At 48.6% G+C, this 24,058-nt stretch overlaps 2 protein-coding genes across 8 annotated transcripts in view; both read right to left on the reverse strand.

The window, feature by feature from the left end:
• Positions 1-290: 290 nt before the first annotated feature.
• Positions 291-19,324, reverse strand: THEM5 (thioesterase superfamily member 5). Of its 3 annotated transcripts, XM_044239271.1 has the most exons (8): positions 19,247-19,324; positions 15,798-15,972; positions 7,998-8,424; positions 6,473-6,674; positions 5,107-5,245; positions 1,188-1,298; positions 745-869; positions 291-467 (listed from the first exon to the last, which is right to left on the reverse strand). In XM_044239271.1, the coding sequence occupies exons 3-8, from the start codon at positions 8,118-8,120 to the stop codon at positions 424-426; spliced, it is 744 nt and encodes a 247-aa protein (XP_044095206.1). In that variant the 5' UTR covers positions 8,121-8,424; positions 15,798-15,972; positions 19,247-19,324; the 3' UTR covers positions 291-423. The 3 variants fall into 3 exon arrangements, with proteins under 3 accessions (XP_044095206.1, XP_044095207.1, XP_044095205.1); XM_044239272.1 differs by lacking the exons at positions 15,798-15,972; positions 19,247-19,324 and having other exon boundaries at positions 7,998-8,163; positions 8,252-10,095; XM_044239270.1 differs by lacking the exons at positions 15,798-15,972; positions 19,247-19,324 and having other exon boundaries at positions 7,998-10,095.
• The window catches only part of THEM4 (thioesterase superfamily member 4), a 51,791-nt gene continuing 46,804 nt past the window's right edge, over positions 19,072-24,058 (reverse strand). For 2 of the 5 annotated variants that reach the window (XM_044239262.1, XM_044239269.1), the window contains 2 exons: positions 20,707-20,749; positions 20,125-20,318 (listed from right to left, as the gene is read on the reverse strand). In XM_044239262.1, coding sequence (XP_044095197.1) covers positions 20,162-20,318; positions 20,707-20,749 — 200 coding nt within the window. In that variant the 3' untranslated portion in view covers positions 20,125-20,161. The other 3 variants (XM_044239266.1, XM_044239264.1, XM_044239265.1) reach the window with 3 other exon arrangements.

The raw sequence follows: 24,058 nt of genomic DNA on the forward strand, positions 1-24,058 counted from the left end.
CCAGGGTTCCCACCTTTGGGCTTACTGACCCTTGCTTCACTGCCACCAGAGTTCTCTTTCTAAAAAACAAAACTTTATGTCCCATGCACCGCTCCCCCCGCCCTGCCCTTACTGACCACCACCAGGCTATACCCTTTAAAGTCTTTCCTTGCTGTGTGCTTGGTGCCTCACCCAGAGCCTGGAACCTGCAGGTGCCCAGGAGATCTCTTGGTGCTAAATGGGAAAGTGGGTGTATGGGAGGTGCTGGTGGGATTCTGATTTCGGGGCACAGAAGGGTCTCAGCCTGAGAATGAGGCCATAAATCTATTTATTCAGAGGAGTGCGCCCTCTCCTTTACCTCACCAGTCACTTCCTGGGGACCCCTCCCTGCTGTGTAGTGGGTCCCTAGCAGGCAAGGCAGTCAGAAGGAATGCTTAGTGACTATTACTGGGATGATTCCTCTTCCAGTTGCAGCTGAAGGAAAACACCTGCGGGGGAAGAGGACAGGCTGAATGGCAGGAGCTGGATGGGGTGCCTGAGCATTTGCATCTTGTTATCTGGCGCCCGATCCTGTCCCTGTGAAACAGGTCAGGCCACTCATACATAGAAAAAACAAAACAAACCAAAAAACCCTAGCCTGGTTCTACAGATGCCAGTCCCACTCTAAAAAGCTGGTCCCTGCTTGGGCCAGCATCATCAGCGTTCTTCGTTCTGTTTGCCTTGAGGGTGATGGTGGCAGGGGGTTGAGGCTGAGAACCTCTTTACCTGAAGACTTGGCATAGACTGTCTGCTGGTCCCTACTCTGGGCGATGCAAGACATGTAAAGCTTCTGGTCCTCGATCTTTTCCACGTCAACATTCAGGATAGCCACAGAGCCCACAGGGATCAAGCTGGAAAAGGAGGTGGTTTAGCCCGTCCCCCATAGGACTCCCCAGCAGCCATCCCTTCACCCCTCCATTTCCCCCAGCCTTCTCTTCATTCTACTCTGCCTCAGGGAATAAGTGGCTCAGGACGCAGGGCCCCGTTTGCAGACTTGCAGAGTCTGACAGCAGAGGCTGTGCTCTGGCTGGGACCCAAGGAATGGCTGAGCAGTGGCTGGGGAAGGAGGGCAGCAGACAGGGCTCCCACACCACCACCGCTGAGCATGGCCACTCCTCAAGGATAATAAGGGCATGACTTTGGCCAGGGCCCCAAGGACCCATACTTACTTTTTGAACCTGATGTTGAGGCTTACTGTGAACAGCCCCTCTCCAGCCAGGTAAGCCGTTTTAGAGAAGGTCTCGTCCATCAGGGCAGCCAAGGACCCTCCATGTGCAAACCTGGGGGTGGGGCAGGAGCTAGGCGGGGGCGCAAACTTCCCCGCCCCCCTCCCTGATCCCGACAAGGAACCGCCCTGCCTCTGCCTCTCTACCGGAGAGAAAACAAGCAGAGCAGCATCCCAGCTCATCAAACTGGTCCCAGTCACTTCAGCTTTTCTACCATGTTCCTTCAAAGGTGTCAGCAACCACCTGACATAATTCTTTTATTTTTCCAGGAAAACTTGTTGTTGTTGTTTTTCCAATAAGGTTAATGGGAAAACATTTTTTCTGATTCATCACCTAGTGGCTGGCAGAAATGGCCATCATTTGGAAAGGTGCGCTTGTACAGGGCCTGGAAAATGCCTGGTGTCTTTCAGTGTGGGCTCCAGGGAATGGCCTTGGGCCAGCTCCCACCTTATCCATCAGTACATCTGGGGCCGAGCCCACATTTTCAAGGCAGAGAAATGTGAACTGTAACTTATGTTCTCTACAGGGCCAATAGGACAGACTCCTGAGCAATCCTGCCTGCAGAAGGCCCAGGCCCCCCTTTGGCAGGTTGCTGCCAACACCCGCTTTCCTTAGAGCGAGAGAATTTCTCAATCTCAGTTGTGTAAGCCGACCTTATGCCAAAGCTGCTTTGTTGGTGGTGAAGTTGGGAAAAAGAGAAGTGCGCTGAAATCTAGAATGCAGATAACATGAGACAGATTCAAGCTTCTGATTTCCAGAAGCATGATTCTCCACAGACCAGGCCAGCTGTCCCCGCTGTGCTAGCGTGGATTACCTACCCTCCGGTTCCCTACCACCAGGAGGGGAAAGAGCTGGAAGGCTGTGGAACCACCCTCCACCTGGTTTGACTTCCTGCCCCACCTCCCACTACCTGTCTGATCTTGAGCAAGCTGCTAAGTTGCTGAGCTGCTAAGTGGCTAAGCTTTTCTGAGCCGAAGTTTTTTCACTATAAATTCTGAATAGAAATAATTCCTATTTCAGCAGATTACATGAAGTAATGTTCATAAAACCCCCTACTTCTACATTGCTTTAAAGAGGGGAAAATAAGTTGGTGCCAAAGAACCCCAAATCTGCTCTTCCCTTGGCATCCTCATTGGGCAGACAGGGACCCACTGACAGGCTTGTGGATTCTGCAGGATAGCTCTTGGCCAGCCCGCAACCTAGCCCTCCTCATTGCCTAGGGGCTGGGTGGACACTTGTGATAAGATAGGTGATATATATTGGTCTCTGCCCTGGATTCAGCACAGTGCTGTCGAAACCCTTGTAATTTCCTGGGTGGTGGGAGTGTCTTGTTTTACTGAGGTGGCTCTGGGCAAGCTTCTGGATGACTCCTGGATGAGGGCTGGTCCCCAGAAAGACCAAGCCATGATTAGAAGCTTCTAGAGAAGGGAGAAGGGCTAGAAATGGAATATTTGATGGATCACACCTGGTGAGGAAGTCTTCATAAAATCCCAATGGTACAAGGTTCAGAGAGCTTCCAGGCTGGCAAACACAGGCCCGGGGGAGGGTGATGCATGCCAACCCCACAGAGACAGGAGCTCCTGCATGTGCTTAGGACCCTCCCAGACCTCGCCGTATGTGTGTCTTCATCTGGCAGTTCTTCTGTATCCTTTATCATATCCTTTAATAAACTGGTAAATATAAGTGTTTCCTTGAGTTCTGGAGGTCTCTCTAGCAAAGTAAGTGAGCATGAGGAGGGGGTTGTGAGAACTCTGACTGGTAACTGTAGGGGCCAAGGCAAGCTGCCCCAGGATGGACCACTCGAGCACAGATATTATTTTGAGCTGAAGGCAGTTGAGACCCTATGGAATTCCTTCACTACATAGAAGAATTTAAACTGGGAGTCTTTCCCAGAGTAAAGGTTATTACCAGAGATTAAGTTTTACCTGAGTGACCCATCTGTAAGGCAGGATAAGCATCTAATTACCACACATCTGCTCTTCTTCTTATTACCATGCAAAGTGCATTCCTTCCCTTCTAAGTCCCAGATCCCTGCCCTCTGCTCCTTAGTTCAGGATGACAGATAGGCTTCATTTTGCCTGTCTTTGGAATTCCCATGTCTATGTGAATTTCCTGCATGTACACTATTAAATTTGACTTTCTCCCTGTTAATCTGTCTCAGGTCAATTTGATTCCTAGTCCAGCTGCAAGGACCCTTGAAAGGGACGGGAAAATCTTGCTTCCCAACATAGCCAAGTCAGACAAAAGTTGTGGGAACCTGGCAACCTGCCACTTGCTCTTGGCGTCTTAAGTGGGGGGCAGTCTTGTGGACTAAGCCTTTACCCTGTAGGATCTGATGCTGTCTCCAGGTAGATGGTGTCAGAATGGAGTTAAATTGTAGGACACCCAGTTGGTGTCCCAGAATTACCTGGTGTGGGGAAAAGCCTCTAAACATTTGGTGATCAGAACTACCAGAAGTGTCCTGTGTGAGCCGTAAAGGAGATGCACAGGAGAAAAAGACATAGTAGTTGAGAACTGTTGTTCCCCCAACCCCCCCCCACCCATGCAGTAGATAGACTGAACTGGGTATCTCTTTCTCTTCAGTATTCATCTCTTCTCTGAACCACTCAACCCACTGCCTTCAGTGTTGGGTGGTCCTCTGCTGCCTTTCCATGAGCCCCTAAATAAAAATCAGCTATACTTCACCCCTTAGCCCCGCCTTCTATAGTTTTCCTCTTGAGAAGGACAGGCATTCCTGACCTGTGTAGGGCTCTGACCTAGTCCCCCAGTGCTCAGTGGGAAAATCAGTGTCCTCATGGAAGATGCCTTTGGGATGGCCAAGGTGGCCAAGGGCTGCAGTCTGAATCCATGGCCTGTGGAGGTGCTGACATCTTTTAAGATCTCTGAATTTAACTGCGAGTTTCTCCCAGGCCTTAGGACCCTAAAGCTACCCCCCACCATTCTTTTTTTTTTTTTTAAAGATTTTATTTATTTATTTGACAGAGAGAGATCACAAGTAGGCAGAGAGGCAGGCAGAGAGAGAGAGGAGGAAGCAGGCTCCCCGCTGAGCAGAGACCCTGGCACCACTAGCAGGCTTTGGTGACTGTCTAAAGAAGGAACAGGGATGCAGGAGAAGGCAGACAACCATGGACTTGGTGGCCCAGTGGCCTTGGGCAAGAGGCTCAAGGCCAGCTTGATTTCCCTTGTGGAATTTACCTAGTGTGAGTTCCTTCCTGGGCCTATCCCAGGTTCAAAGGCAGCAGAGTATAATGGAGAGATCAGTGGCTTGGAGTCCCAGATCCTGGACTAGAGACCTTATTGGTTGCATGGGCTGCTGTGCTACCTTATCTCTGTGTTTGCCTCTAGGCAAAAGATGAAGTCTGGAGAGATGGTGTCTGAGAGCTAAAATTGTGTCATATGATTTGTGAGTACATAGACATGGTCCTGTAATACCGTATCTCTCAGTCATTCTGGCAGCTAGGTATTATTGCCCGAGGTTTCAGGTAAGAAGGCTGAAGGCCAGAGGTTGAAATGCTTGCTTAGGATGCCAGCAAGGCAGAACAGAACTGAAAGCCTGGCTCCAGATCTTGTCCTCTTCCAAGTTCACAGCACATTTCTCCCAAGTGGCCTCTAAGACCACCTTCTAATTGGAAAAAATTTCAGGCCTCCATACAGAGGCTCTCCTTATCTGCCCAATGAGGCCTGGACCAGGTGACCCAGAGTGCCCTTCCAGGCCTGGTGTGGAGACAGAAGCCCAGTGCCCACCCTCCCATCCCCCAGCTCCGAGGAAGAGGGACAGACTCTGGGGCCCTGTGTGTGGCCCATCTGAGCCGAGCCCAGAAAGCAGCCAGGGACATCCACACAGGCTCTGTCTGCGGCTTACCCTGGGGGCCCCTCCAGGTAGGGGCCAGGTTGGAAAAGACAGATGGACTTCTTCTTGGATGGGTGGAAAAAAATGACATACTCGTAGCCTTGTCCTTCCTCTTGGATACATCTGGTGAAGATGCGCCAGTCGCTTTTGTCTAGGGAGAGATGGGCAGTGCTGTAGCTCGAGAAGTGGATGCACAAGTGTGTGGGGCCTAGTTGGGATTCAGCACCACGGTGGAGCCCTGCCTTAGGCACAGGGTCCAGGAGAGAACCAGAGGATGCCCTGGCTCTGCCCTCAAGGAGCGTTCAATCTGAGAGTGGAGAGTCTGCCCTTTCCTCAGGGAGCCCTTGGTCTGGAGGGGGAAACACTCAGGAAGTTCCCTAGCTGAGGGGTAGAGACAGGCTCATGGCCAGATCAAGACTTTAACAGACCTTACACCTGGGAAATTAAAAATGTAACATGTACTGCACATATAATTCAAAATAACAACAGTACTAAACCATAAAATCAGGATGCCTGGCTGGCTCAATTGGTAGAGCACATGACTCTTGATTTGGGGGTTTGAGTTTGAGCCCCATGTTGGGTGTAGAGATTACTTAAAAATAAAATCTTAAAAAAAAAAAAAACCACAGTAAAATAAAATGCAGAAAAGTCCTCCAAAGTCCTGATTTTTCCCCCAAGATGACTACTACAACAACTACATCCTTTTTTGGTGGACATAAAATTCTTTGAATAAAATTAATTTGGTGACCCTGCTTTGTGGTATAAATGCAAAGGTCATGTGCCTACCGTACCACAGATTCATCAGTGGGCTGGAAAACCACATGCATGAATGAGAGAGACAAGAAAACAGGGACATGTGTGCGCACAGGCACACATACACGCACCCACACACATGAAGGAAGGTGAAGGTGGAAAGTTCTATCCATCTGATCTGGTGGGAGTTTGGGGAGCCTGGCTATGGAGCCAGTAGAGTGGGGACGCTGTGTTGGGGCCTGCAGTCGGGGAGGCAGGCCCCAGGGCCCCTACTGGGTGGAGAGGAGGACTTGGGATAAAGCTTGACGGCATAGGAAGAACACCCAGTGGGAAGGCAGAAGGGTAGGGGGCTAAAGGCTGTGCTCAGTGGGGGCTCTTGGCTGGAAGCAAAGGCCAACACTAGGTTGTGTTCTCTCAGATACGAGGAAAGAACCAGAAATCGGAGGGAATACTCTTCTCTTTTCCTGGGTCAGACACAGAAAGAACTTCCTGCTGAGAACTAGAAGGGAGGTTATGGATCCCCTTCCTGAGGGTCCTGACGGTCAACACAGTGAATGGGACTGGCTGAACTCCCCGTGGGCTGGGGAGCAGATGTGCCCACAGGCCCTCCCAGGCCAGGCCTTACCTGAGGCAACTGCTAACCCAAATGGGAGTTTCAGCCCCTGGATGTGGTCTCTGTTGGACTTGAAGGAGGGGAGTTTGACCCAGCCATCGGTCTTGGTCTTCTCCAGAAATTCCTGGTATAGGTTCAGCATGTCTGGACACCAGCTGGCATTGGGAAGGGCGTAATCCTTCAAATCCGTCTTCTCTGGACAGAACCTTGAGACCTGGGCAGGAAAAGTCAGAGAGATTAAAGAGCTTCTTGAGGGATGGGGGCTGCTGCTTGTGCTGTGGGACCTCTAGGTGGTTTGCTCCTGGATTCACTGGCTCCACCAGTGTCGACTTACAGGAAGCAGCCCAGGTTCCTTGCAGAGGGTTAGGGGACTCCTGTGGTGATGGGCAAGGGGACCCTACAGTGCAAAGGAAGGATAGAAAAGGAATGGGGGCTGACAAGTAGAGGCATACCGCTCTGTGGTGTGCCTTGCAACTGTCCTGTTTAAAAACCCATGAGCTGTTCTTTGAGGCTGAGAACTACTAGTCTAAGCCTCACTGTACAGATAGGGAAACTGAGGAAATATGGCTAAGGTTGCCAGGCTTGTGAGTGTGAGAGCTGATGGTCATACTGGAGCCTGTCCTGAGATACTGTCTATCCCAGAGGGTGCATCCAGTTGTTGAGGGCCATTGCTGCCACCTGCTTGCTTTGGGGGCTAGTCCAGGTGTCTATAGCTATGGGCATGCCCTGGCAAGGTGGCTCCTTTTTTTTTTTTTTTTTTAAGGTGGCTCCTTTGAAACATGTTTCAGGTGTCCACACAAGGGTGTTACTATCTGTAGGAAGAGTGAGCCCTCTGTGGTGTCAAATACTCACAGACCTGTCACAACTATGGGCAGTGGGCTGGCTGCTGGCCAAACCACACACAGGTCTGTCCATCGGGAAATGCCCAAATGCAGCTGCAGCAGTCTGAGTTCCATGGGAGGAAAGTGACTCATGCATGGCTGCACAAGATCCAGACCAGGATACAAGTGTCCTGGTGGTCTTAGTTTTGGATTGCTTGCCCTTTCTTTCTTTCTCCCTGCTTTCCTCCCTTCCTTCTTCCCTCCCTCCTTCTCTCCCTCTCTGCCTCCCTCCCTCCCTCTCTCTCTTTCTCTCTTTCCCTTTCTTCCTTCCTTCCTTCTTCCTTCCTTTTTCTTTTTCTCTTCCTTTCCTTTTCTTTCTTCCTCCCTTTCTTCCTTCCTCCTTCCTTCCTTTCTTTCTTTCTTTCTCCCTTCCCTTCCCTTCCCTCCTCCCTTCATATCTTTAGGCCCATCATGGGGGTTGAACTCACAACCCTGAAATCAAAAGTCATGCTCTACCAGCTAAGCTAGCCAGGAGCCCCTTGGTCTGGGTGACTTGATATCCCAAGAACACCTTCCCTTTGCCAAATCACATAGCTCCCCAACACACTGCCCACTTGCTCCAGCCATCATCTGGAAAGAAGAAATTTGGGGTGTTCCTTATGCCCTAAGCCCCCAAGAGAAGGAGGACTGCCTACCTGGCTGAGCTGGGAACTTACCAGGGAGTCCGCAGAGGATCCGAATGCTGAGGTGGGGCTGAGTCTGGGTAAGACCTGGGGGACGCCAGGAAGGACCCTGTGCTGGCCAAGTCTTACTGCCCCCAGGAAGCTTCTCCTGATCATGGCTGAGTTCTGAGGCTGGGGCTGGTGGGACCACTGGCAGACTCTTGAGAAAGCAGCAAAGTGAGTGAGTGCTTTTTGGATGTACCTGGGTGCTGCGGGTATCGCTGCCACCTCTGGTACAAGCCTCTCACCTTTTCGGTCACCAGGCTTCCAGCAGCAAGCTGCCTCCGCAGATGATTAGGCAAGGCTGGGCTGGGTTGACACAAGTCCACAGATGTTTGGAGCCTTTCACTGGTCCCAAGCCCCGCCTAGCGCTTGGGGAGGAGCGAACCCTGCTTGGGCAGGAATGCTTAACAGGACTGGGCTGAGTCCAGAAAGAAACATTTGTTAAAGAGAAAGAAGCACATAAGGAAATAGCATATGGTACACGGGGCCTCAGAGGGCTGCCCTGAAGTGTTTGGGGGGGCGTGATATGAGAAAATTCCCAGAAGGATAAGGGAGGTCTGTCTCTCGATTGGAAAGTGTTGGTGGAGTGTCTGTGTGTGTTGGTGGAGCCTTTGTGGCATGTGCTTTGCAGCAAGACCACTTAAGTCCCCTGGTATGGTCATGGCACCTCTTCGTATATCGCAGACAAGGGGTCGCACAGAGAAGCCTCCATCTGCTGATCCCCAGAGGGGATTCTGGCAAGGAGGAGATGGTCTTAGAGGCACAGACAGAAAATCATTTGGGAGCAGTGAGCTTAGCAAAGGTACTTTCATGCTTTGGGAAGCCCAGCGAAGGGCATGAGTGCTGGGGGTGAGGTGGGGAGCTGGGCAGTGGAGGCCTTGTTCCTGACAAGCCTGGAAGAAAGACAGCTTTCAGGGGAAAGTGGAGAGGAGTGTTCAGCAAAGTGTCTATGAAGTTGCAGGCTTTTCTAGTGCTGGTATTTTTTCTATTGAATTAAAACTGCCAGTTTTCCACTAGAAGTCCTGGTTTTTAATTTACTGGAGAAAAGCATGTTCTGACGGTCAGAACCATGTAAAGGTGGAATTCTGATGACGATGGTGGAGATGGTGGTGATTGGGGCAGTTTCTAAACAATCAAACTGATTTAATAGGAAAGTTTACAGGGTTTGTCCCACTTTCGGTATTTGGCTTCCCCAGAAGACTAGAGTATAACTATTTCCCTCATGTCCTCTCAAGATTTGAATGAAATTTCTTCAAGGACGGGGAAACCAGGTTTTTGATTGAGTTAGTCTCTCTATCTAGCCCAAACAATTAGAATTAGTTGCTAGCATTTAAAAAACAGGGAGTTTCACACAAAGCAGGTCAAGGATCTCCAGATAAGTAGGAAGATCTGGCAGCAGTGTCCTTCTAGCACTGTGCTGCAGCAGCTGGCCGGGGGCAGGCATTGTGTTCTCTGGCTTGGCCCAGGCCTCCCCCGGTGCCTGGCATCCCTTCATTCCCTTGAAGCCTCTATATGTGATACCTGATGGAAACGACGGGGCCTGAGGAGGCGACGAGAGAGGAAAGAGGAATCTCAGAAAGACTGGAGAAGGGTCTGAGGAAATGGGAGTAGGGAGGAGGAAGGGCTCCACAGGGGCCTGATCCCAGAAAGGTTGCCGTTTTTGTCCAGATTCCAAGAAGAATCAGTAGCTGAACCTGAGAAAGGAAGTCCTTGTTTTCTTGCTCAAGAGCCATGTGGAAGCTAGGTTATCGCCCTTGCACAGCCTGAATTCCCTTGCAGATCACATACCCCAGCGGGATCAGCTTCTCTTCTTGTTGGACTAGCAGAGAAATACTCTCTGCAAAATAATAGAAGATATATATATTGGTTTCTGAGCACAGCTCCTAAATCCCTTGGAGTTTTCTGGATGATCCAAGTGTCTTTCATTCTAATGAGGCAAATCTGGAAAAGGAGTCTCCTGGATAGCTTCAGGGTGGAGACTGGTCAGCGGAAGGACAAACCCAGGATGAGAAGCTTGGAACTTACAGTCTCTGTTGGTTTGAAACCCCTTGGGGGCACCTGGGTGGCTCAGTGGGTTAAGCCTCTGCCTTTGGCCCAGGTCATGATCTCAGAGTCCTGGGATCAAGCCCCACATTGGGCTCTCTGCTCAGCGGGGAGCCTGCTTCCCCCTCTCTCTGTGCCTGCCTACTTGTGACTCTCTCTTTCTGTCAAATAAATAAATAAAATCTTAAAAAAAAGAAGAAAAAGAAACCTCTTGGGAGCTTCCCTGTGTAATCTGAAACTAGCCCATAAGGTAACAACAAAGAGAGACTGGGGAAAAGAGGCAGGCCACGCCAGGTTGGTAGGTGGCAGTTTTAAGGAGGCAAGGGAACTTATAGGAGAGGCTAGTCTTGGGTGGCAGCAAGACAAATGGAACCCTGCACCCACCTGGCACCTTTTAGGTTCAGGGAAAGAGGGGCCCTAACTGGATTCAGTCATGTAGACTATGCAGGGCTTCTCAACAGCACATTGTTACTCAAGGCTGTGTCCTTGGATCAGCCTCTCAGAGTAGGAAAGGCAAATGAAACCCACATTCCAAGGACAGGGGTGGAGGCAAGAACCTCTGATCACCAGGTTCCAACTTATGGTTCAATCGGCAGTCATGTCTTCTTGATGACCTTCCCCAACAGGTACCCTCCTCCATTCTTCCAGAAGGGGACGGAGGCTGGAGATTGAGTTAATGATCCACCATGCCTATGTGAAAGCCTCCATACAAATACCAAAATTATGGGGTTTGGAGAAGCTTCCAGGTTGGTGCATCTCAACCCAGTGGGAATAGCAGTTTCCGAGCTCAAGACCCTTCCAGACCACATCTTACATATCTCTTCATCTAGCTGGTCATCTGTGTCATTTATCACGTGCTTCATTATATAATAAACCAGTAAGTGTAACTGCTTCCTGGAGTTCTGTGAGCAGTTCCAGCCAACAATTGAATCTAGGAAAAAGGGTATGGGAACCTCCGATTTGTAGCCCAGACAGACAGATGTTGTAATTAACCCAGGGATCTACCGCTTGCCATTGGCATCTGAAGTGGGGGGTAGTGTTACAGGACTAAGCCATTAACCTGTGGTGTCTGCACCTAATTCCAGTTAGTGTCAGGATTGAACTATAGGGACGCCTGGGTGGCTGAGCTGGTTGAGCCTCTGACTCTTGGCTTCAGCTCAGGTCATGATCTCAGGGTCATGAGATTGAGCCCTGCATTGGGCTCCGTGCTCAGAGCACAGTCTGCTTGGGATTCTTTTCCTCTTCCTCTCCCTCTGCCTCTACCCCTCTCCCTGCATGCTCTCACCATCTCTTAAATAAATTAAAAAAAAAAAAAAGAAAAAGAATTGAATTGTAGGACATCTACCTGGTGTTGCAGAGAATTGCTTGGTGTTGAGAAACCCCACACATCTAGTGTCAGAAGCGCTGTGCAATTAAAAAGGAGAAATGCAGGAACATTTTCCGATGGACATCCTCCCACTTAAGTTGTTTCACAACTTTTGGTTAAATCTGCTTTCAAGTATTTACATCATTATGCTTATGTAAGTTTTGTTCCCAGTCTGCTCAAGCCCTATTGTTAAATTTCCTTACTTGTGTAACTAATTTTCCGTGAGCTGATGATTCCCAAGGTTCTGCTGGATGCTGTGGTCCGGGGCAACACAGGGAACTGAAGGAGCTGTGCTGCAGATCAACCTTCATTTCCCTGAGAGAACATCTATGCTGATGGCAAATGCATGGGTATGGCCTTGCAATTGGTGAATGGAGGAAGTTATTCAAGGCCATTCCACATATCTTGCAGGTTCTCTGTGCAATACGGAGCCCCTTCTAGAAATGGGCTGGGAGGTCAGCTATGCAGGGAGGTGGAAATGTGTTGGCTAGGGCCTTCAGTGGATTTTGTTACAACATGAAATTTGGCCCTGATCCTTCACTGTGAACTCAGCTTAGAAAGAACAACAACAACAACAAAAACCAAACCCAACTCAGCTCAGGGGAAAGAGAGCTTCTCCCAGACCTGGACTCTCTGGAGAAACAATTAGAAAAAAGAGGGAGTGGAGTGCCTGGCTGGCTCAGTCTGAGGAACAGGTAACTCTTGATCTCAGGGATGAGTTCAAGCCCCATGTTGGGTATAGAGATAAAAATAAAACTTAATGAAGTACTGTCTGATGACTAACATAACATAATAAATAAAAATAAAAATAATTAAAAGGGAAGAAAAAAAGAAAACAGAAGGAAGCCAGTGAAGGTTCATTATAATTTAGAACTCCTGTTGAATTCTGATTCAGCCTGTTTGCCTGTTCGGTTCATTTCCTATTTGGGACCCATGGGGGGATGTGGAGTCTGGGAATTTCTCTCACCAGGGTTCGGCCTGTCCCCAGAAGCATGTCCTAGGCCAGATCTGACAGGTGGGTGGTCCATCAGGAGAACCAGATAATTTACAACTGCCTCTTGGGGGTGGGGAGAGCTCAGAAGTTTACCAACTTCTGGGGTGGAAATATTCCCATGATGGCTGGTTTCAGGCTACTACTATGAAGCCACGGACTCTGACTGTGATGCTGGGAAAAGATGTAGACAGTTGTCTCCTGCAAGCTGGTAGGTATTGGCTCCAGCACTCCACTGATCTAGGAATTTCTCTGGTGTGTTGTAAAGCAACAGGGGTGATCAAGGGCTGGTAGATTCCGTGGATCACTTCCCAGTCCCAGGACTCTTTCTTCCTTATAGCAGGTTCCCAAATCTGAATGCACACCCACCTCTGTCTCTTTGGGAATTTCTTTCACTGTAAGACTATGTGGTAGCCCTTAGTCTCCCCAGCCTGCCCTCCTTCCCTGCTCTCACCAAACAAACTCAGAGGACCCTTTTTGCTTAGGGGGATTTACTGTAAATCACAAAAAGGAAACAGGTAAAGATGAACATTGCCAGAAATCTTACAAGGTCCTTCTCAACTTGGGGGCTCTGGAAGCCCTCTCAGATCATTCTGGACATGTAGTGGAACTCCCCATATGGGCTGGCCGGCTCCCACCTGTGATGGTGGGTTCTGGGCACTTCAGAGTTGTTCTGTCAGAATGGCCCCAGGCCCTTCTGGATGAGGAAGGGACTTCCTAGATGTCTTTGCTCTTCTGTGATCTCGATCCCTCCTGAAGACTTGGCTCTTACACTCATCTCTGCAATTTCTAGAGGGCTCCCAAACTACCCCAGGCCTCTCTCAGTCTGTGACTGATCTTCAAACTTGTCAGGCTAGCCCCAACCTCAGGGAAGCTTGGTTTCTTGACCTTCTGAGTTAAGGGTCAGGGGCCAGGCTGAGTGATGTGAAACCGAGGGCACTCAGAGGGGGCTGCCCTGGTCTTGCTCCCCTCAGGAGTTGCCGTGAAGGAACACAGGCTCAGTTACCAGCTTTCTAATTTCTCCAGAAAAACTAATATAAAATCAGACTTTTATGTTTTGTGAAACCTTCCAACCTGCAACCGTTGCCCCTAATTTATAAGTACACAGCATACACCAATTCAAATGCCTTTGCCTGGATTCTATCTGGCAGGCTGCTTGATGACGCCAGCTGGGTGTAAGTTCATGTCTGGACCTTCTCACACTACTGCTCTCCCGGGAGTCCGCTGCTCTTCTCTTCGGGTCCCATCTCTCTGACTATCCCCAAACAGTCCTCTTTTTATGGCTCCCTGAGGCAGGGACCCTCCTCAGATGCATTTATATCCTGGACACTCACCATGGGCACTTTGGAAAGGAAAATAACTGTCCAGTGTTGAAACTGATAAATCAGTTGCCTTAAGAGTTTTTCCCTCCATCCTGTTGCTAAGAGGTTTTGTCTGTGCTGGTCATGGGACCTGTGAATGAGCAGCCTGGGGAAAGGCAGAGGCTCAGCCTCAGGATAGCCAAGACTGGAAGGGGTGGGGGAGGCTGCCTTCAAGGACTGTGCCCAGAGGGGCCCTGACTAGGTGGGCTGGTGGGTGTTGCCTGGGGGAAGGGTGAGCAGGGCTGTGGCAGGAGACCTTGTGTCCAGGGGAGCTGGGCAGCCGATAAGCAGACACTAGATCCTGATATGATCATTGCACTAATGGAGGGGGTCGCAGCAGAATACAAAGCAGGGACTGCGCCGGGACTGATGGGGACCTGCTCTCCTCCTCTGAGATGTGAGTGCCCCTACCTCAGCTCAGCCAGAGTTCCTATTTGTGAACGGCCAAGAGGCAGAGAGTTGGGACCTCTAAGCTCGGAAAGTGACAAATCCTGAATGGGTGTGTGTGGGTGTGTGTGTGCACACTCAGGGTAGGGCTCCCAGTTCCCAGCCAGGCCTGTATGTAAAATCCTTTCTTCTTCAAACCCAGACGGTCACTCGAGAGATAGCACCTTCACATCAAAGGGACAGCCACATGGTGCCACTGGCAAATCTGCTTTTACGATCTTCGGACACAGAGTAAGGTCACATTGCCTTTTGAAAACATATCACACGGCTAACACAGATCCCATGATACCTGGAACCTTTTCTTCTCCAAAAGCTCTGGAACAGGGGTGTCAACGATCTATTGAACGAGTTCAGGGGCCAAGTCTGTGAGGCCTCCAAGTACAGGGGACAGTGGCTTCACTAGCTGCTGCGGTGTGTCCCATATTTCAGCCCACTTTCCTCAAGTCACGGGCATCCCAGTGGTAGAGTGTGTGTCTATCCCATGGGCATGGAGCCAAGTCCTGTGGCCCTGACACTCCCTGGCATGGGCTAGGGGAGGAGGGTGTGAAGGCAATTCCTCTTCAGGCCTCCAGGAGGAGCCTCCTCTAGGCCTTGGGAGTGGGCTCACAGGATGAGTCAGTGGCTGACTAGGTCCTCGGAGGAGGCCTTGAATAGTGACCTTACAGGGTAGCTTCCTAAGACTGTCCCCTTCAAGGTCCCACCTCTGTGCTTCCCAGGCAAGGAACCCCCTCCTTTTTGGGGCAGTTTCCCCTGCCAGCTTCCTTGTAGCCCGCCGTCTCCACCTCCCCTTCTCTCCAGCCAGTCCTCAGACCTCCACTTAGTCCCCATGTGGAAGGCCCACTTCCTTCTCCAAATTCTTCCCATAGAGTTCCCAGAGCCCATAAACCCTGAATGATTAGCATCTGACAAAAAAAAAAAAAAAAAAAAACCCAAAACCCAAAAACCAAAAAACCAACCCAGAACAGTTCTTCCTTTTGTAGGGTATTGTAGGGCACTATTTCCCACCAGCTCTGGGAGATAAGAAGAACCATCCCATCTTTGAGTGGCAAGTAAAGATTAAGTTTGATATTAAACCAGCCTAACCTTGGATTCCCTCCTCAAAGCCAGGCTGCCCAGGAGTGCCTGGCTGGGGCTCTGCCTTGGGTTCTACGAAGACAAAGAACCCAGAGGGAGGTCCCTTCCTGAGGTCGGGGCTCCTGGTTCAGTGGGGCAGGGGAGCTCGGAGGATGTGGCCTCCTCAGAAGGCGGCTCTCCTGACCACGGCTGGGCACTGGGCACACGGCATCAGCACTGGGCCTTGGTGGTCCTGTCAGCAGAGTGTTGCAGCCACTCCCTGGTGTCAGGAAAGCATTGCTCCCCCCGTTGGTGTCCCCTGCGAGGCTGAGCTGGCCTGGCTCCTGGCCACCATGAAGCCCAGGGCTTTACTCCTCTCGCCTACCTTCGGCCCAGCAGCCTGAGTCTCCGCCGTCTCAGTGCATACACACGCACATGAGCGCACACACACCCACACATGGGCACGTGTGCTCATTTACAAACATACTATGCATGGCTACACACACTTACACGTGCACACACATACTCACCTGCTGGACTGGGAGAAATTACCAAAGAAAGGCTTTCCCCTCATCTTTCACAGCGTGAGGGGCAGTGAAGTCCGTGAAGGGAGGGGAGCCCGTCACAGGCCATGTGCTGTAGCTGCCTTCTGGCCAGGGGCATCTCTGGCCAGGTGTCTGCAAGTGACATTGGTGTCATCACCCCCTAATGGAAGCAGGTGGAAAAAAATAAAAATTCTTTTGTGAAATGTTGATTTGATGGACATAAAGTTCAGATCGGTAGAGGAGTTTCAAGGGCAGGAATATTTGGCCATCCTCATCTCTACCGTATCATCAAATGAAAACAGATTTGAAGATTATAGATATTTTTGGGGTTTCTTATCCAACTCAAAAAGATCTAATGTTGCGATCACCAGACCCAAAGCCTTGCTGGGAAATCCTCATGTTTTAGATCCCTGCTTTGGTGCTTTACTGGAATACAGCATTACTAGGGGTGTCCACACGGGGTGCAATTCACCTCCTGAACTGCAGTTTCTACAAAAAGCCAGGATCAGAGGAACCCACAGGACCAGGTCCACAGCCTCTGCTGGTACCACATCTGAGGGAGCTGCTATCCTCACCTCTGTGCCAGGGCCCCTGCAGCCTGCCTCGTGTCCCGGCCTTCGCCATGAGCATGGGGGCCATGGGGTCCGAAAAAGCCTGCTGTCCGTTCTCCACACCAGCTGATTCCAGCCACTGGGCAGTTACTACAACCTGTCACTGAAATAAATGCTCACATGGGACACCCAGCACGACTGGCTGGAAGAGGCGGGCATCAAAGTGCAGGTTGTCTGGCTGAACGGCTGAACGGCGGGCCACGTCCTGGTCAAAGACTGCAAAGACCTGGACTTGATCTTTCACGTAGCTCTTCCCACAGAGGCCGAATTTTAACTGGTCAGGGATGTGCTGCTGAGCTCCCTTCTGAACTTCCTGCCAGAGGGCGTGAACAAGCTCAGAATCAGCCGGGTCACTCTGAAGGAGGCGTACATGCAGAAGATGGTGAAAGTGTGCACGGACACGGACTGCTGGAGCCTGATCTCCCTCTCCAGCAAAAAAGGCTGGAACGTGGAGCTGAAGTTTTCGACTCCATCCAGTGCCAGTTTGAGTTTGACGTGGACTCAAACTCGACTCTCTGCTCTTCTTCTCAGATCATCCTGGACTCTCTGCTTGTCTTCTACGACAGCAGACCCTGAACCCCATCTCCCTCCTGGCCTCACACGTGCTGGCAGAACAAAAACATCATCCCCAACGCCACCAATGTCACCTGTTACTACCAGCCAGCTCCCTACGTCAGTGATGGCAACTTCAACAACTACTACGTTGCCCATCCTCTGGTCACCTACAGCCAGCTGTACCCTACCTGGCTTCCCTGTAGCTAAGCTTGAGACCTGAAGACTTCCACAGTGGGAATCCCAAACGGGCAAGGGTTTTTAGGGAGGGGTGCCTCCTTCTCAGTGTAGGTGTTTGTCAGCTCTGATTCTGCTCTTTTTTTTCTTTGTGCACCCATTGGAATGGGTTTACAGTCTATCATGAGCCAACCCTAAAGGGACCCGTTATTCCACTGCCACTCTGGAAAATGCTATAGAATGGACGACCTCTCCACATCTTTCCAGGATCGACAGTAACACACATGTCCCCAACACCCGCATGGGGAGATTGGAGCTCCATGCTCTAATGGAATCTGGGAGAAAGCTTGGTCAGTGTCTCTTCTTTCTCACTCAAGCTGAGAGTATGTTGGCCCTCACATGGGATTCTCAGCTGTTCTATGAAAGTTGTGGTTGCAGTCTATTTTCTTGTACCGATTTTAGTCACGCAGAAAATGGTGGATGTGAGAGTGGTCTCGTGGCTTCATTTTTGTTCAAGGGACTGAATTGCTTATGTTTGTTCCCTATTAGCAGAGCTGAGGATTTCTTTCCTGAACAAACCAAAGCTGGTAGCTGGAGAATTGAGATATGGTTGCAGTGGTTTATGGTTTAGCAGCTGTGTTCTCATGAGGAATTGCTTAGGAAATATCTCATGAGATATTGCTTAGGGAAAAAATGACCTTTGCTTGAAATGTAACTTGAAAACAAAATAAAATGTAGAACGTAATGTCTTTTGTTTTTGTTCGTTTTGCCAAACGCTTTGTTTTTTTTTTTTTTCATGCTGGGCCCGAAGGCCCATGGGTGTCCTTCTCCACCATTTCACCAAGAAAGTAGCACTGCCCACTCCCAGTCTCCCATGACCTGGTCCCAAGGCCACAGAGCAAATGCCTAGAATCAGAATTGTTTTCTGAATCGAATGCAAAGTTCTCCAAGGGCCCTGAGGCTGCCTGGCTCAGCCTTGGGTCAGGCTGGCTCTGCCCGCAGGAGAAGCAGGGCTGGGGGTGTGCAGTGGGGTTGCACAGGAGAATTCCAGGGTGGTCTTCCAGGTGACGCTGGGGACAGAGCCTGGGGTACTTAGGAAGGCCACGGCTTCCCTCTTGTTTTATGCGGCCTGCTGTGATGCTCCCTTTGAAACAGAGCAGGGAAATCAACCCGAGAGCCTCTCTCCCAGTGGTTGCAGGTTCCATGTTTGGGCAAGAGTGGATGACGTACAAAGTAAGAGGAGGGGTAACAGCACTACAATTCCAGTGGTTTCGACTCTAGAGTAGGCTCTTCTGAAATTCGGGGATGTTTGTGGGGCATGTCACAAATGGACAGAGGACTTGGAAGCTCTTTTTTTAATTCCCCCATATTTTAGATATGGGTGAAGTGGATATTATTCTTGAATCTTGTTTCCAGTTGCTTTCCTTCATCACATTTATTCTTACCTGTGGTGGCTGATTAATTTTTCCTGAGAACAGAAAGTTACTTCAGAGGAAATCAACAGCCTGAGTCTCCTCCCCTTACTTAGAGCATTTTGTTTGTATTCCTGACAGCACTGATGTACTCAGCTAATCAGAAACAATTAGCTACAACTCTGTAACATTTACCCCTAGCCCTTTACACTTACTTTACTTAGTATTGTTTACTTCAGAGGTTTTTCTCCTTGACCCTTAAAATGGACACTAGTGATATACTACTATTAAAATTTGCCTTATGATTAAAACTTTACCAATTTTTCTTTTTTTTTTTTTAAGATTTTATTTATTTATTTGACAGACAGAGATCACAAGTAGGCAGAGAGGCAGGCAGAGAGAGAGAGAGAGGAGGAAGCAGGCTCCCTGCTGAGCAGAGAGCCTGATGCGGGACTCAATCCCAGGACCCTGAGATCATGACCTGAGCTGAAGGCAGAGGCTTAACCCACTGAGCCACCCAGGCACCCCAAAACTTTACCAATTTCTTGATTGGAGTATCATTCTTAATAAAGTAGAAAGTTTTCAAAATTCAAGTTTGTAAATTCTGGCCTGAAATCAGTGATAAAGGAAATGTCTTCCGCCTTTGCCTCCTTGTGGACCTCTGTGCATCACACTTACACACCTGCCTGGGTTTGTAACAAGAGGAGGACAGTAAATCCTGGTGGTGGAGTCTTGAGATCTGGAGTTAGAATGACAGATGCAAATCCCAGGTTTGCCTCAGCTTCCCCATCTGTAAAATGGGAACATCAAGAGTTCCTACTTCATGAGGTGGCTATGCGATTTTGGGAAATTTACTTAACCTCACAGTTTGCTCACAGGTACAATAAGAAGTAAAGGAGGTAAGGCAATAATGTGTTTACACAATGACTGAAAACTTGTAATTTTAGGCAATAGCTATCCTTTTTTTTTTTTTTAAATAATTCTTAGACTGTTGCAGGCTTGAACCACCCCAGAGAAGCCCTATGGGCCAATTTGTCTTCGTTTCATTCACACAAGGATACAGCCTCTGTAAACAGCCTGTGCACACCATCTCTAACACTGCTTTTCCCAGGGGCAACTCAAGACACCGTCAGCCAATGAGGGCAAAGGCCTTGTAAAAATCTATTGTACAGGTTCTGAGAAAGAAGATTCCTATTTTTTTTTTTTAAGGTTTTACTTCTTTATTTGACACAGACAGAGAGAACACAAGTAGGCTTAGCGGCAGGCAGAGGAAGAGGGAGAAGCAGGCTCTCTGCTGAGCAGGGAGCCTGATGCAGGGCTCGATCTTAGGATCCTGGGATCAGGACCTGAGCGGAGGGCAGACGGTTAACTGACTGAGTCACCCAGGCACCCCGAGAAAGAAGGTTCTTTTTTCTTTCTTTCTTTCTTTTCTTTTTTTTTTTTTTTAAAGATTATTTATTTATTTGACAGAGAGGTCACAAGTAGGTAGAGAGGCAGGCAGAGAGAGAGGGGGAAGCAGGCTCCATGCTGAGCAGAGAGCCCGACGTGGGCCTTGATCCCAGGACCCTGAGATCATGACCTGAGCTGAAGCAGAGGTTTAACCCACTGAGCCACCCAGGCACCTGAAAAAGAAGATTCTTAAGGTCCGTGTAGATTGCTGCCATCTTGAATTTGATAGCCCTTGGGTTTGGGTCCCTTTCCTCTCCTCTCCATTTCTGTCCTTGCCTAGATTGCCATGCTGTGGAAGCACAAGGCTGAGGGCAGAAAAGGGTTTACAGGAGGGTGGGTGGATTGCCACAGTTCAAGGCTGACCACAGTTTCCCCTGGGGAGCTAGCTGGGACCTTCACATTTATAATTGTGCACACACTAGTCAGAGTGTTTAATGCTAGTTCTAATAGTATGGGGTAGGGATAGCAAACACAGCGTAGGGGTGCTGAGGGAGCCTATCTCTGTGGCGGTGCTCTGCTATTTCTCTAGTTGACCCTTAGTTCACTGTAGTGACTGAGACATGTCCCCCCACCGACCTTGTCTTTCTTCCACGGTTACTAGGAGTCACCTAGGCACATCTTGCTTTCATGGTGAGAGCCACCACTGCTTTCTGAGGGGAGGATGGCAAGTTGTTTTCCCAGAGTGAGGCTCACCTCTTTGTGTTCCTGCCAGCTGGGCCTGGGTTCCAACTGTGCTCTAAGGGTAAATTACAGATAGACACCGTTCTTCAGCAGGGGTCCCGGATGTGACCACTTCTGGGTCTGCAGACCAAAGGACTGGGTCTGGCACCCAAAGGGCTGAAAGGAGTCAACTCTAGAGTCCAGCCCTCTCATACACCTTCCAACTCTTGCCCATGACTTCTGCCTCTTTCTGCCCCTCTGCCTCCCACCGCACCTTACTCCCCCACCTGGATACCTCCAGACATGATTAAAACACTCGACTCTTAGAAAGGTCCCAGGATCCTTATGCAATTATCTCCCTACTTCCTCACGGACTCTCTGGGCTTCACATGTCAGTAGTTGAAGGGGAAGAGTTTGTGAGGGGGTGGAAAGAAGGATGATTTGGTTCCATTTGTCCCTCTGCCAGTCTGACAAGATTCCACTAGAAGAGACAGAAATGGGGTGACATGTCAACCAGAAATGACTAATCCTCTTCAAAAGATGTTTTGCTATATTAACTCACCAGGCACTTCTCCATTAATTGTAGGTTGAGTTTATCTCATATAAGTTATATGAGGCTATATATATGGTTCCTGGACTATAGCTATGCTTATTTAACATTTAAACTCTAAATACTTCACACATTGCTGCATCCTGTGGGCTCAGTAGTGTGCTGGCATGGCTCCCAACCAATGTGGTGAAGAGGAGAGTGACAGTAACAGCAAACATGCATTTTACATTCATTTACTCACTTAATTCCCCTTACAATCAAAACTAGGGACTAAGATTACTTAACTTGCTCCAAGGCACAGTCAGGGATGTGAAGCTAGGCTGTTAAACTCTGAAGAGTAGGCTCTGACTTTCTTTCCCTGTGACAGACCCTGACAGACCTTGACTGACAGAGCCTGAAAGACCCTGACTGACAGACGCTGACAGACACTGATGAATCGTGGGCTACCAGAAGACTTCTCTTTTGAGGAAACCTGGGCGGATGAGAAGCTACCAGTAAGAGGAACTATAGTTACCAAGCTCTTCCACCAGCCAGAGGCCATAAATTACTGCGTAAACGTCTCCTTAGATGAGCACAGAGCCCAGCCCTAGCCAGCAGAAGCCAAATTTCAACAAGTTTTGTCTTCTTCTTAAGGGTAAGGGTGTCCTATTCAAATCGCTTCTCTACCTGGGAATTCATACACATTTTTGCTGAACTCTTTCTCTGCATCATACTAAATGCTGTGTATGGATTTGCTGTTTTAAGCCTCATATCCTCATGAGGTATGCATTATTTTTAAAAAATTTTCTACAAAAATTAATTTATTTAACAGAGAGAGAGAGAGTGATAGAGCACAAGCAGGTGAGGGGAAAAGGGAGAGGGAGAAGCAGGCTTCCCACTGAGCAGGGAGGTTGATGTGGGGCTCAATCCCAAGACTCTGGGATTAAGACCTGAGCCAGATAATTAACTGACTGAGCCACTCAGCTGCCCCAGGTATGCTCTATTTTAAAAATCCAACTTCTATTTTATCAAAGTAATTTCTTCTTCTTGTTCTTCTTTTTAAAGATTATATATATTTATTTGACAGAGTGAGAGAGATCACAAGTAGGCAGAGAGGGAGGGAGAAGCAGGCCCCCTGCTGAGCAGATAGGCTGATGACGGGCTCGAACCCAGTACCCTGGGATCATGACCTGAGCTGAAGGCAGAGGCTTAACCCACTGAGCCACCCAGGTGCCCCATCAAAGTAATTTCTTGCATAGAGTTTAAGGTTAAGCTTTATGGAAGTAAATTTTTTTTAAAAAGATTGTATTTATTTGAGACAGAGTGTGCGTGACAGAGTGAGAGCGCGAGTGGGGAAGAGCCGAGGGAGAGGGACAAGCAGACTCTGTACTGAGCCCAGAGCCTGATGTGGGGATTGATCCCATGACCCTGAGATCATGATCTGAGCCAAAATCAAGAGTCAGATGCTTAACTGACTAAGCCACCCAGGCCCCCACCCCCAAAGTAAGGTTTATTATTAAAGACAACATATTCCCTTCACACTGCTCCGTTTTTCCACTTCCATAGATTCAATCACTTTTAACTATTGTAGTGTTCCTTTGGTTTTTTAAAACTTGATTAAAATGATTTTCCATTGTTGGGTTTATACTCTGGGTTTATTTCCGTAATATTTCCATATTTTATTTTGAATTAGAACTTATGAAACTTCAAAAATATTTAAGCTATATTTTTAATAGGAGCTTTGTAAGAATTTGTGTATTCAGCAATTAAATATTTGCGATTTTTATTATATTAAATTGTCTCTTAAGAAACTAAATTTTAAAACTCAGTACTGGCACTGGGAGCCTCAATCCTAGTTTTATATTATTTTTAAAAATATCACGAACTCACAAGATGGGACTGGGGAGGGAGACAAACCATAAGAGACTCTTAATCTTAGGAAACAAACTGAGGGCTGCTGGAGGTGTGGGGGGAGGGATAGGGTGGCTGGGTTATGGACATTGGGGAGGATATCTGCTATGGTGAGTGCTGTGAATTGTAAAAGACTGATGATTCACAGACCTGTACCCCTGAAGCCAATAATACATTATATGTTAATAAAAAAATGTATCACGAACTTTGGTCTTCTGTGATTTATTTGCCAATATTTAACCCGTATTTTTTAAAATTTAAATTCAATTAATTAATGTATAGTGTATCAGTTTCAGAGGTAGAGTTTAGTGATTCACCAGCTGCATTTAACATCCAGTGCTCATCATATCACATGACCTCTTTAATGCCCATCACCCAGTTACCTCCTTCCCCGACCTACCCTTCCCTCCAGCAACCATCAGTTTGCTTCCTATAGTTAAGAGTCTCTTATGATTTCATCTTATTTTTCCTTCTCTTCCCCTATGATCCTGTTTTCTCAAATTCCACATCTGAGTAAAATCACATGATAATGTCTCTCTGATTGACTTATTTCACTTTGCATAATAACCTCTAATTCCATCGGTGTCATTGCAGTTGGCAAGATTTCACTTTTGGATGGCTGAGTAATATTCCAACATATACATCACGTCTTCTTTATCCATTCTTCTGTCGATTTGGTCTCTTTCCATAGTTTGGACATTGCTGCTATAAACATTGGGGTGCAGGTGCCCTTTTGGATCACTACATTTGTATCTTTGGGGTAAATACTTAGTAGTGCAAATGCTGGGCCATAGGTAGCTCTATTTTTAACTTTTTGAGGACCCTCCATACTGTTTTCCAGAATGGCTGCACCAGTTTGCATTCCCACCAAGAGTGTAGGAGGGTTCCCCTTTCTCTGCATCCTCTCCAACATCTGTTGTTTCCTAACTTGTTAATTTTAGCCAT

The sequence above is a fragment of the Neovison vison genome, chromosome 2, assembly GCF_020171115.1.
Source record: "Neovison vison isolate M4711 chromosome 2, ASM_NN_V1, whole genome shotgun sequence".
In the NCBI taxonomy this organism is placed as follows: domain Eukaryota; kingdom Metazoa; phylum Chordata; class Mammalia; order Carnivora; family Mustelidae; genus Neogale; species Neogale vison.

Bases quoted from the DNA above. Each gene is read 5' to 3' on its own strand.
- THEM5 (XM_044239271.1), bottom strand. From the start codon at position 8,120: ATGATCAGGAGAAGCTTCCTGGGGGCAGTAAGACTTGGCCAGCACAGG. The intron at 1,299-5,106 runs GTAAGCCGCAGA...CCCCACCCCCAG, and splicing joins TACCTGGAGGGGCCCCCAGG to GTTTGCACATGGAGGGTCCT. The intron at 870-1,187 runs GTAAGTATGGGT...CTCCTTTTCCAG, and splicing joins CTCAACATCAGGTTCAAAAA to CTTGATCCCTGTGGGCTCTG.